This window comes from Mucor velutinosus, assembly GCF_035048745.1.
Source record: "Mucor velutinosus strain NIH1002 chromosome Unknown tig00001569, whole genome shotgun sequence".
Lineage (NCBI taxonomy): Eukaryota > Fungi > Mucoromycota > Mucoromycetes > Mucorales > Mucoraceae > Mucor > Mucor velutinosus.
In genome coordinates this window covers 909,330-921,452 of record NW_027041921.1, presented here as the reverse complement: position 1 = coordinate 921,452, position 12,123 = coordinate 909,330, and the positions used below count along the sequence as shown (strand labels likewise).

The window sequence follows — 12,123 nt, the reverse complement described above, 5'->3', positions numbered from 1 at the left end:
CTCAATATACAGTATATGCGGTACGTTTCGTTCCAGATTGGTCAAATTCGGATCAGAATCGAGTTTCTTCAAGCATTTTAGCTATTATTGTTAATTTTGCAATATTAGCCAAAGACCTGCGGCAGCACGAACCACCTAAACGTAGGTCGGTCTTTAGCAAAGCGAAGTGTAGGTCAGGAAACCACCCAAAGAGTCAAAATGCTCATCGTAGTAACATAATAAATTTATGGTCCCTACTAGACACTCTCAAAGCCTCAAAAAGGAAACAAGTTGATCTAACAAGTATTTTGCTAGACTAGCGTTATTAAATATAGAATGCAATAAAAATAGCATGGCTAACGATAATATTATGTAATCTGCCACCTACTTTCCATACACTTCAAAAGCATCTATTACTGTATTGCCTCCATGATGAAAAGGGCATTGAGTTTGCCAGCGGGCAATACCAGCCGCCAAAGTTTATTGAAACTCAGATTTTTAGTCTATTCCAGATTGGTCAGATTGGCCAAATCTTGGTAGTTTTTCGACTTGATCGAACTATTTTTGAATCTATTCTGTAATCTGTTTTGCATTTTGTATCAATGACATCGCAACACCCACTTCCTGAGTTGTGGACTCATGTCGTTCGCAACAACAAGAAGGGCAAACTACGACAACAACAGCAAAATGTTTCATTCAACCCTACGTTGATCACCCCTCCTGCCGACTCGATCCAGAACGCGTCTGCAGCTAACACCACTCCTCCCAAACCTATTGCAATGGTTCGACCATTCATGAATGGGATAGAAGAGGACTCGGTATTCATAGACTTGACTACAGTTAAAGATAGAACTCTTCTGGACAAGGCACTTGTCAAGTTCAATGAAGAGGCAGAAAGAGATGATCTGTATGAGGATTTTCTAGGATATCGAAAACAAACTAGACACTACCTTGGTCACCAATTCTTGGAAACTCTTTGGCTACCAAATGCAGCTGGCCGAAAAACTCTCATCGAACAGGGAATTACCTTGGAGGATGGGACCTACCTGAAGGGCTTTCCCTCTTTTACCGAAGATGCCAACATTGTGCGTATCACTATGGAGAAGCTACCTTTTCTTCCTGCTGTCCAGCTGAAGAAAGAAATGGCGGAGCGCTTCTCTTGTTTTGGAGACGTATTGGATCATGGTATTTTCAAGACAGAGACTGGTATCTTTCAAGGTGAAGGATATGTCACCCTCAATCTCACCTTATCCAATGTTCCTGGTAATGAATGTATGGATTCACATGAAGCTGGAGTTGAATGTAGTGGACAGCGACACTTGGAATCTCTCAAGAGAGTTATCATTTGGGACACTCGCTCGAAGGAAGATGACCAGCGACAAATCCTATTACAATGGGATCAAATGCCAGCCTTTTGCCGCCAGTGTCAGAAACCTGATCACTGTCGTGCTGACTGCCCAGACTACCACAAATGGGCAATATGCTACCACTGCAACAAACGTGGACATGTATCGAAGAATTGTGATAGAAACAACGCAGAATCGGTACCTGCAAAGGTTCGTGCTGTTGACAGAACTTCTGCTAAGCCCAAGGAACGAAAGGGAGCCAAGCCTACTCTTCCAAAGAGGGCCGATTCTGAACGTCGAAGCAAACCAGTAGAAGACAAGGATCATATCATGCAGGATGCTCCTCAACCTAATGCTGATGCACCCTCCCCTGAAGCTTCTCAACAACAAACCAAAATAACTGGAGATACCATTATGGAAGAGAACAACACGAATACAAAGTTTTCTGATGCGGATGCATTAAACAGTGTTTCCAAGGATGTGCGCAGATCTCATCCTGAATTTGATCCCTCGAAAGCAGCGAAGAAGTTAACCCGCCAGGAAGGATCTTTAGATATCGGTTATGCCAGATATTAACACGCTGAAATCTCTAACCCCCACAGTGATGCCAGGCGCATGTCTGGTGATGATACGGATACGATTGATAGGAATTTGACACCACCTGCACCTTCAGGTACACCACCTTCCACCAATCTTTAAATATGAATAATATCCACTATCAACTCAAAATAGCCACCCTCAATTGCCGTGGCTTAATCAAATCAGAAAATCCCAAAAAAAGACAACAATTCATTCGATATCTTCGAACACTAGAATATGATATACTGGTGTTACAAGAAACACATGCTACAAACTCAACATCAATTGACATACTCAATAATCATTTTATCAGCAAATCAAGTCTCTGGACACAACATTGTGGCATCATAGCCCTCAACAAACATTTAACAATTAATCTTATATCGGAAGGCATCGATGAGGGACGCTATATACTAGCTTCTGTTCACCTAACTCGCGATATACAGGAATTTACAACTACAACACCAATTGCAACTATTCTAAACATATATGGTCGATCATCGCTCCCGTCAGCTCGATCAGCCTTTTATACAGAACTCCTTGACATACCCATTGTTAAGGATACTATTACCAACACACTACACAACACTTTTATTATGGGGGACTTTAATTATCAATACAAGGATCGAAGGATGGACGGAACATTGTCTAGCGCCCCTAAGGAATGGACGGATCTGTTAGATGACTACTACATTGACATTTTTGGAGATGACAAACAGATAACATGGCATAGTGGGAGAAACTCGGCCATCTTGGATTATGTGTTTTGCAGTACGAATGCTCATCATCAAATTCCTAGTATCCATCAACAGTATCTCTCTCCAGAATGGACGGATCATGAATTATTAGGCTTCACTTTCAAGTATCAAGACAACAATGGACGAGGACCTGGCAGCTGGAAGGCTAACCCATTTTTGGCTCGCAATCGACAGTTTCGCAAGGCATTAGCCGAATTTCTCTTGGCTAATGAAGAGCAATTTACACTAATCAAATCCTTTTCTACTCCTCAACAACAGTGGGATTGGGTAAAAGCTGAAGTCAAGATTTTCATCAAGTCATTTCAATTAGAAGATCTGAATTGGAGGAAGAAACAACTGCATCAGTTACTGTCCAAGCGAAACAAGATGATGAGACAACACAAGCATAGAGGTTTGGTTTTCCAAGGCCTAGATCATGTCAATACTCAAATCAAACTACTGCAACACACTATAGCGGAAATTGAGATCCTCAAAGCCGGCAAGTTTTGGAGGGAAAATGGTGAGAAGTCTGCTGGTTTCCTGAAGAGGAGCGCTTTGGCCAGAGAGAATCAGCGCTCTATCACTGAATTGAGGGACCCCACTACTGATGAACTCTGTCGCGATCAACATGGTATCTCCACCATAGCGACTAACTTCTACTCTACTCTATTTACTCCCGACCCAACTGATTCAGTAGCTCTTAGTACCTTGATCCGATCCATTCCTGGTCATTTGAAAATCTCTAGTGAACAGCAGGAATCTCTGATGTTATCAATCGACATGGAAGAACTCTTGGAAGATAGCAAACACACCCGCAGACTCAGCAGCCCTGGCCCAGATGGCCTGCCTTACGAGATTCTGTACTTGGTTTTGAAATATCCTCCGTTGCATGCCCTTGTCACCGATGTATTCAACACAGCTCTACAGAAGGGTAAGTTTCCTAAATCTTGGAACGAAACCATTATGTGTCTTTTGTACAAGAAAGGCGATCCAGCTCACATGAAAAACTATCGACCTTTATCCTTGGCCAACTCGGATTACAAGCTTTTTACTCGATGCATCAACCGGCGTATCATGGACGTCTCTACCCAGCTTATCAGCCGCCACCAGTTAGGATTCATTCCAGGACGATATATTGCTGAAAATGGTATGATTTGTCAACTAATCATGGAAGACACACAACGAAAATGGACAGTTGCGGAACAACGGGACGACGATCCTACATTTGGCTCTTTGGATGCTGATATTGGCCTTCTCCTTGATCAAGAAAAGGCATATGATCGTGTAAATTTAGACTACCTTCGGCACGTCTTGCTGAAATTTGGCTTCCCCCGCCCTTTGGTGAAATGCATCTACAAGTTAATGGGTGACAACCTGATTCGCATCAACCTCAATGGACACTTATCGTCCGAAGTGGCGAAACTGAGAGGTTTGAAGCAGGGTGATCCACTGTCTCCAATCCTATACAATCTAGCTTTTGAACCCTTCTTGTTGGCCATAATTAACGATCGTCAATTCCAAGGGTACCTTATGGGAACTGAACAAACCAAGCTTCTTTGTTATGCTGATGATGCCTTGGTATTTGTCCATGATTCTGCTGATCTCGCTCGGTTGCAAATACATATGTCCAGGTATTGCGGCGCTTCCAATGCCAAATTCAACTACGATAAGGTGGAGGCCTTTTCGGTATCTGGCAGAGATACATGGGATATTTGGGAGACCTCGTTGGCTCAAATCCACATCAATCATCTACATTCCGTTGAAGATGATGTACCTTTAATCTATTTGGGGTTTCCTTTGGTTCAAAGTCGTCTCCAACGTGTCAACTTCATGGGCTCGCTGGTAACAAAGATCAAAATTGCCACTCAAATACATTCTACTCGATCACTGTCGGTTGTCGGTCGAGCTACTGTCTTGAACTCTCTTTTGCTCTCCAAACTTTGGTACATCCTACGGGTTACTCCGTTGACTCTGGCAGACTTCAAACAGCTGAGATCTCTTGCCATACAATTTTTGAGAAAGAACATATTCCCCGTCATCCCATGGTCTGTCTGGACCCTCCCAAAGGAACAAGGTGGTCTCGGGGTGATCGACATCCAGCTACAAGCTTCGGCGTTGTACTTTCGATGGTTGCAACCTTTGTTGGTGTATGATCAATCCACCATTGATGCCCATCCTGTGTCATCTCTTCTCAGCCATCACATTCGAAATGTTAACAACTGCCAATTTCACCAAATCCCTTTGCTTTTTCCCTCGTCTCGTTCTCAAGGGTTACTGAAACAACGAACTGGCACTGTGGATATGATATATCGTGCTATTGATTATCTCCCTCGTTCTTTTGGCTCTGCCCGCATTAATACAGCTACAGCTATGGCGTTGCCACTGCAGGCTGCAGTGTTTGTCCCTCTCTCCTCCAGCTTCGTGCTTCCTCTTCGTGTCAAAGAAATGATGGTGGCCGACGTTTTTCAGTATGATTCCCGGCTCAATTTCGTCCATTGGAAGGATACTCGCGACCCCTCTCTGCTCACCTGGAAAAGAACTCCCTCCACAGTGTTCAAAGGCCTAGCGACAGGGAAATTACAGTTTCAACCTTACTTCGAGCCAGTCTGTAGCCCAGCTCCTTTAGAGGATTCAGTCGTCTCATTTGCTCCTTTGATTGAGCAGTTTCGTCTCCTTGATGATCAACCTCTTGGTAATGTTCAGGCCTCGGCTAAGGCATTTCGTCGGGCTGTCCTTTCGTCTGTGGTCTCTCCTTTGGCATTGCGCAAAATCTCTGCGTCCAGCTGGAAATTTTTTTGGTCCCTGTCTCTTACCACTGTCCAACGTAATGTGATATACCGTCTCATTCTGGGTCGAATTCCTCACCGTCGATTTTTGCATTTTATTATGCCCAAAGTCTTTGTGTCTCCTCTCTGTCCAGTTTGTTTGTCTATGAACGATTCCCCAAGTCACCTCCTCTTTCATTGTCCTTCTAAAGAGAAAGTTTGGCAGGGAGTCATCTTCGAGTTTCTGTGGCCTACCACCTCGATTCTAGATATTAAAGAGGCTCTTCTGCAACTTGATTTCTCCAACGTTTGGTATTGCCAAATTGCTGGAATCAAGCCTTTCCGAATCCTCATCATCACCCTTGGTCAACTGTGGCTTGCCCACATGAGGTTCATCTATGACAATGTTCCTATGGACCATACAGCGATATTGGCCAGTATTCGAACCAGTGTTCGTCAGACCATTGCGGAAGATCAGTGCCATTCCCTCCTGTAATCCAAAGCCAATTATTAGATAGTTTTTTTTTATATAGTTTAGTTTAGTATATTATTCTTCATATTTTAGCTTATAGTTATCCAATTCTTTATCTAAATTGCACTCGCCTCTTCACTCTGACCTATTACTCTCAGTGTACGCGAATCAATCAATAAACAAAATTTTAAAAAAAAAAGAACTATTTTTGCATGTTCGACTATATAAAATATGATGATCACCCCATGCTTCCTTAAGCTTTCATGGAGTGCTTTTCAAGACGCATCCAATGGTACCAAGTAAGATAGGTGTTTTCAATAAACTTATTGAGTAATTTACGAAAATATGAAAACAGGTTTCTGGCCAAAAAGTCGAAATTTTACATATCAAGGTCCCACAAAGATGATTTCAGTGGTTACATTGGATCGATAGAAACATTTTGATTCATAATATACCATAGTAAAAGTCTTCGTTATCAAGGTCAAAAACGCGATCGTTTGATTTTCAATAAAAACCATGAGGGGTACCTCATGCTTTTTGGTCGATTTTTGGCCATGTTTTTTTGATCCTCAAAAAGTTGAGATAGTGGCAATAAGTAACTGCCAGATGAGAGCAATTGTTTGGTGCTATTCTGACGATCTAAAACGGCCTTGAACGCGAGAAAACGCAGCTCAAGTGCACTCAGTTTTCGCTGTATTAGGCACACTCTTGACTAAAAAAGGATGATATCTGTATGATATTTGCCCGTATACGAAATAGCTACGTGTATATGGATGCAGAGCATCACATAAGAATCAGATCCACAGATAATATAAAGGGTTTTCATGTGAAAGTGGAGGGCCAAAATGAAAGTACCAGTATTTTGAAAAGATACGTGTGGGCAATCAGTAGCGCGAGCTGCCGCTACGCAAGCTGGTTCTCACCGAGGCGTAAACACTCGTATGTCATAAAGTCATCACTTTTGGTGTCCAAAACGCGAATAGTCTATTTTTTTTTATGAAGAAAACCACGAGGTACCCCCTCATGGTTTGGTAGCGGTTTTGGCGATTCCAGAAAAGTTGGACAGGTATCAGCAAGTAAATGCTAGATGTAAGCAACTGTTTGGTGATGCTCTGGCAATCTAAAACGGCTTCTAACGCGAGGAATCACGGATCAAGTGCATCCAGATTTCGCTGTGTTTTGCATAGTTCGGAGTAATAAGAGGCATTGCAAGTATGTTGTCTTATTGCACTTGAATTGTTTCGATTAATACAAACGTGGAGCATCGAGAATCACAGTGTACTGGCTAATGAAGCGCCCTCAACAAGTGAGAATAGAAAGCAGAAAAGTGAAATTCCAGTTTGCATTGAAAGCATCCTTATCATTGAAACGCCATTTACTTGTCAAGTACGAAACCAACCATTTCTACTATTGAGCTTCACCGTAATGATGGCTTTTTACCTTAGAAACATCAGGATGCGAAAGATTTATCTGTAAAAAAAAAAAACCCCCCATCACAACTAGTTTTTACTCTGCCATTGTTACTCTTCCTAGTGAAGACCCTAAACCATTCTTTTCTGCTCTAGTTGTTCTGGAGCTTTTGATACGAGCATAATATCATATATCTTGTGTTTTTAGAATGCTTTTTATTATTTGTTGATTGCAAAGATTATTATTTGAATGATAGATGATTAAACAAATAGACAAAGTGGGGGGGGGGGGGAAAGTTAAGCTACACCTTCCCAATAGTCTCTGAATTTATCCAAAGGCTTCATTATAAGAGAAGTTACAGCGAGTGGCCATCCTTGAGCTGGAGCACTTGGGTGAGGTCTTGTAACAGTAACAGGCTTGTGCGCCTTGAAGGAAGCACCAACCTTTTCCAGGTCTTCTTCAGAGCAGTGTTGAGTCAACAAGGGCAAAACCTCCTTTTCTTCTTGCTCAACATGGAGGAACACAGAATGCATGGCATTGTCCAGCTTAAAGTCAAATTGCTTAGGATTGGATTTGATATCTGCGTATCGTACGCGATACATCAATTCACGCAACTCTTGATGTTCAGACAAACTGCGAGAGTAATGACCCTCACCAACGGCACCACCAACCTTCTCTCTCAACAAGGGATACATGAGCAATTGCTCGCATTCGTCGTGCTGGACCAAGGCCTTGACCAAGCTGTTTCTCAACTTGACCTTTTCATCCACATCATTAGTCTCCTTGTACTTTTTGTATAATTCCTTGGCTTCATTGTGATCAGCAATGATCAAATCAACGATATTATCGCCTCTCTTGAATGCAGGAGCACCAGTCAAGCCCACACCAGCACCAAATTTGCTTGCAGCTTTAGAAACGTTGGCCATGTTTGTTTAAGATAATATAAGAATGTAGTATGTATTAGATAAAAAGACAATGCAAAAAAGATGACTGGATGTTGCTCGTTTTATGGACAGATCCATCAATCATTGTATGATTACTACGTGACATCATGTTTCTGAGGAGTTGCCATCAATGTTACAATATGAAACAAGGTTGGGATAGGTCATATAGTGATCATCCTTATGCTAGCGAGAATTGCCAATGCCCTAATCATGAAATTATGGCGGACTCAAGTATGCAATCATTGATTGGTCATACGAAACCCCAAAACATTCCTGCTCTGGAAATAAAGGCGTTGTTGCCTTTTGTGTGTGAACTTTCTAGAATGCCATCTGCCTCACCTTCATTCGAGGAATTTTGTATTTTTCTCGAACAATTGAATGCCATTAAGAGTAGTGAAAAGAGAGAAAGATTGCGCAAGTTTATCTCAAAATGGGTTGAACGTTGTGGTCCTGATGTGTATGACGCGATACGCTTACTGTTACCAAAAGTATGTTTGTTGATATATCCAAATCACAGCAGAATGACGATATACTCATATAATACAGGGAGATGAGAGAACGTACAATTTAAAGGAGGACAAATTAGCATCTGTCTTGACGAAAGCATTGGCTATTAATCCAACGTGTGCTGACGGCATCCGTCTGAAAAAGTACAAACAACCTGTGGCTCATAATGAGGTATTGTTTGTGTGGGCTTGCCTTTTCTCTTGCTAAAACGTGCTTTGCAGAAAACTGCTGGCAATTTCCCTCTTATTGCCTATGAGGAAATTGAAAAACGATCCATTGTGCGAAAATCAACACAGACAGTCAGACAAACCAATGAGTTCTTGGACCGATTAGCAGACCCTGAAAAGAAGGAGGATCAGGCCGACATATTCAAGGAAATGTTGAGCAAATACACAGCACAGCAAATGCAATGGATCGTCCGCATCATTCTAAAAGGTATATGTTCAGGCCGTGATATGGTTGATGATGGTATACTGATCATGTACCGCCATAGATTTAAAGATTCAGTGTGGCGAAAGAACCATCTTGAATTCTATCTACGATGGCGCGTATGACGACTGGACGACCAACAAATCATTGCAAGCAATATGTAATCTGGCATCATACACTGAAGGAGAAGGAAGCACCGCTAGACTTCGAGTAATGGCACATCAACTGCTTTTCGATACTACTAGACTCACACATGATTATCTCTGTAGGATCAGAGACGGCAGAGGCTCCAATTATTCAACATGTTCATACCTCAAACCTGCGAGCCATTCAGCGAAAAGTGTTACAATCAATTGACAAAGCCATTTTACGTCGAGAAAAAGTTTGATGGAGAGCGAGTGCTAATGCATTATGACAAACAAAAGGACCGGTTCTTGTGGCATTCCAGAAGGCGAATAGACGAAAATTACTTGTATGGATCCTCCTCCAAGGAGTTGAGCAAGCTTTCCAGTCGTATTTATAAAGGCATTACTACCAAAAAGTAGGTAAATTATATAGATGATGCAAGATTCAGCACTGATCATCTCATAGAGTCATCTTGGATGGTGAAATGTTGGCCTACGATCCAAAGCAAGACATCTTCTTGGAGTTTGGCACCTTGAAAGATGCAGCAAAAAGAGACATCAGAAATGACCAGCTTCCACACCCTTGCTGTAATGTATCGATTTATGTTTTATGCTATTGATTGTAGCTGACACGCTCAAATAGTTGTTGTTTTTGATATTCTTCTTATTGATGATGCCCTAATGACTGGATTCCCATTCGAAGAGCGTTTGCGAGCACTGGACCACCTGATAACAGAACAAGGCATGTATTTGCGATTGATGCCCAGGCTCGAAATGAACACCCAAGAAGAGATCAACGAGGAGCTGGAAAAAGTGTTATTGAATCGAGAAGAGGGCCTCGTTATCAAGGATAGAAGCTCAGTATATCAAATTGATAAGCGATCTTCTCAATGGTTAAAGTACAAGCCCGTCTACATGGATTCGATGGTGGACACGTGTGATCTGCTGTTGGTGGGTACAAAGTACGGTAGTGGTCGTTTAGGCGGAAAATTGGGTAGCATCTTGTGTGCCGTTCGAGATGACAGGATTCCAGACACTGAGCCGCCCAGGTTTGTTACCTTTACATTGGCTGGTGGCATGAAAGCAGAGACCGTGAGAGAGCTCGAGTAAGTCAATTAGTCCAAGCGCATGCCGAGTACGTTATACTGATGACAGCGTAGGCATCTCATGAAAACAAGGTCAAAGCATGATCCTAGAAAGGTGCCAGAATGGATGGTCCATCCTAGACCGGGTGAATCCTTTGATCAAGTCGTTGTTTATCAAGAGTATGTATAGATAACTGCGAATTGTTCTAGTCGTATTAATATGTCGTTTAGCGGTATTGTAGTAGAGGTCAAGGGCACTGAGATTGTAGATTCGAGTAGGTAAATATGCGCTAGTTTCAATGAAGCGACTAATGAGCAATCAATAGCTAAATTTGGGACTCAGTGCACCTTGCGATTTCCAAAATATGTCGGGTTGAGATCAGACAAAGGATGGCAAGATGTAATGACCTATTCAGATGTCATCAAGGCGAGATCTGAAGGTGCTGTAGGCAAGAAGAGAGACGCAGCTGACAGAATGTAAGTGATAGACAACATCAAGCAGGATGTACATGGTCTTATATAATGTGATAGTGTGCGAGGCAGCGAAAAAAAGTCCAGAAGGGTAGGCATCATGAATGACACTGACAGACTTGCACTGACAAAAAATTAAAGGGTGCATTGCTATTACCTAGCCAGCAGGGTATAGACTCAAGTAACGTGGTTCAAAAAACAGCCATTTTTGAGGGAAAAGTCTTTTGTAAGTGTGCTATGAGAGGCTACCAAGGGCTCTAAACTGATCATGGTATTTTTAGATGTCATTACGGGAACCAAATCGTCAGACTTTGATGTTGGTGGTATCTCAAAGAATGATCTGGACCTGCTGATCAAGGAGAATGGTGGTGAATATCGACAGAACAAGACAGCAGACATACTCATTGCAGGCATATCGAGTAAGTAGTGTGCCCATCTGTAGTGTATATGTGCAGACTGTTGACATAGACCAGATTCACGGGTAGACAGTAGCATCAAAGCCGATGAAGATTGCGATATATTGCATCCCAACTATATTCTAGACTCTATCGAAGCCAAAAAACTGTTACCTATTACACCCAAATACATGTATTATACATCGTCCAGAACCCAGCAAGATTTTCTGAAAACCATGGATGCCTATGGAGATTACTACAACAAGAAAATAGGAACCAAAGACTTGCTTGAGGTACAAACTGACTTTGTGTTGATAAAAATCTACTGCTGACTATACTATAGATCATGGATCGCATGGACACAGATCAAAACCTAGGCGATACCTGTTACCGCAACTTGGCCTTGGAAACAACAGAACGCTATTTTTCAGAAGGAATCAATGACATGCTATTTTTGAACTGTGTAGCCTACTTTGATTTTGATACTTCCATGCCCAAGGAACAGCCTACGCCAATCTCGATGGAATGGGTCAATTGGAAACGGTATCAGGAAGATTTGGAGCTGGCTCAACTTCTGTTTGAGTTTCAGGCAGGAAGAGTAACGGCAGATGCTTCAGATTCAAGAATAACGCATGTTATTTTTGATCCACATGATTTATCGCGCTTACCCAAGTTATCAGAAATATTCAAAAGAGAGCCGCTGCCTCGGTTTGTTACGCTGGGCTGGATCCATCGATGCCATAAAGAAGAAGTCCATATGGATGAGAAGGGTAGGTTGATATAAATACGTGTGTGTAAGGGGCATAGTTTTAACAAGTGTCATAGAATTTGATCCAAAATTCTTTGTCTCTCGTGCTGCTATGTAAATGAAACCATCAA

The 12,123-nt window shown here is 42.1% G+C and overlaps 4 protein-coding genes across 4 annotated transcripts; 3 read left to right on the top strand and 1 right to left on the bottom strand.

Annotated features, from left to right (window-relative positions):
* Positions 1-581: 581 nt before the first annotated feature.
* On the top strand, positions 582-1,901 carry ATC70_012482 (uncharacterized protein; the record flags this gene model as incomplete). The annotated part of the gene is made up of 1 exon (XM_064831653.1): positions 582-1,901. One exon carries the CDS (start codon positions 582-584, stop codon positions 1,899-1,901), a length of 1,320 nt encoding a protein of 439 aa, XP_064677933.1.
* A 599-nt stretch (positions 1,902-2,500) lies between these two features.
* Positions 2,501-5,902, top strand: ATC70_012481 (Fungal_trans domain-containing protein; the record flags this gene model as incomplete). The annotated part of the gene is made up of 1 exon (XM_064831652.1): positions 2,501-5,902. One exon carries the CDS (start codon positions 2,501-2,503, stop codon positions 5,900-5,902), a length of 3,402 nt encoding a protein of 1,133 aa, XP_064677932.1.
* A 1,682-nt stretch (positions 5,903-7,584) lies between these two features.
* On the bottom strand, positions 7,585-8,214 carry ATC70_012480 (uncharacterized protein; the record flags this gene model as incomplete). The annotated part of the gene is made up of 1 exon (XM_064831651.1): positions 7,585-8,214. The coding sequence occupies one exon, from the start codon at positions 8,212-8,214 to the stop codon at positions 7,585-7,587; it is 630 nt and encodes a 209-aa protein (XP_064677931.1).
* Positions 8,215-8,555: 341 nt separating this feature from the next.
* On the top strand, positions 8,556-12,110 carry ATC70_012479 (uncharacterized protein; the record flags this gene model as incomplete). The annotated part of the gene is made up of 16 exons (XM_064831650.1): positions 8,556-8,720; positions 8,779-8,910; positions 8,961-9,174; positions 9,233-9,378; positions 9,438-9,709; positions 9,760-9,881; positions 9,937-10,399; positions 10,454-10,558; positions 10,610-10,653; positions 10,705-10,855; positions 10,910-10,940; positions 10,991-11,075; positions 11,131-11,268; positions 11,323-11,537; positions 11,588-12,014; positions 12,070-12,110. The coding sequence occupies 16 exons, from the start codon at positions 8,556-8,558 to the stop codon at positions 12,108-12,110; spliced, it is 2,751 nt and encodes a 916-aa protein (XP_064677930.1).
* Between the last annotated feature and the right edge of the window lie 13 nt (positions 12,111-12,123).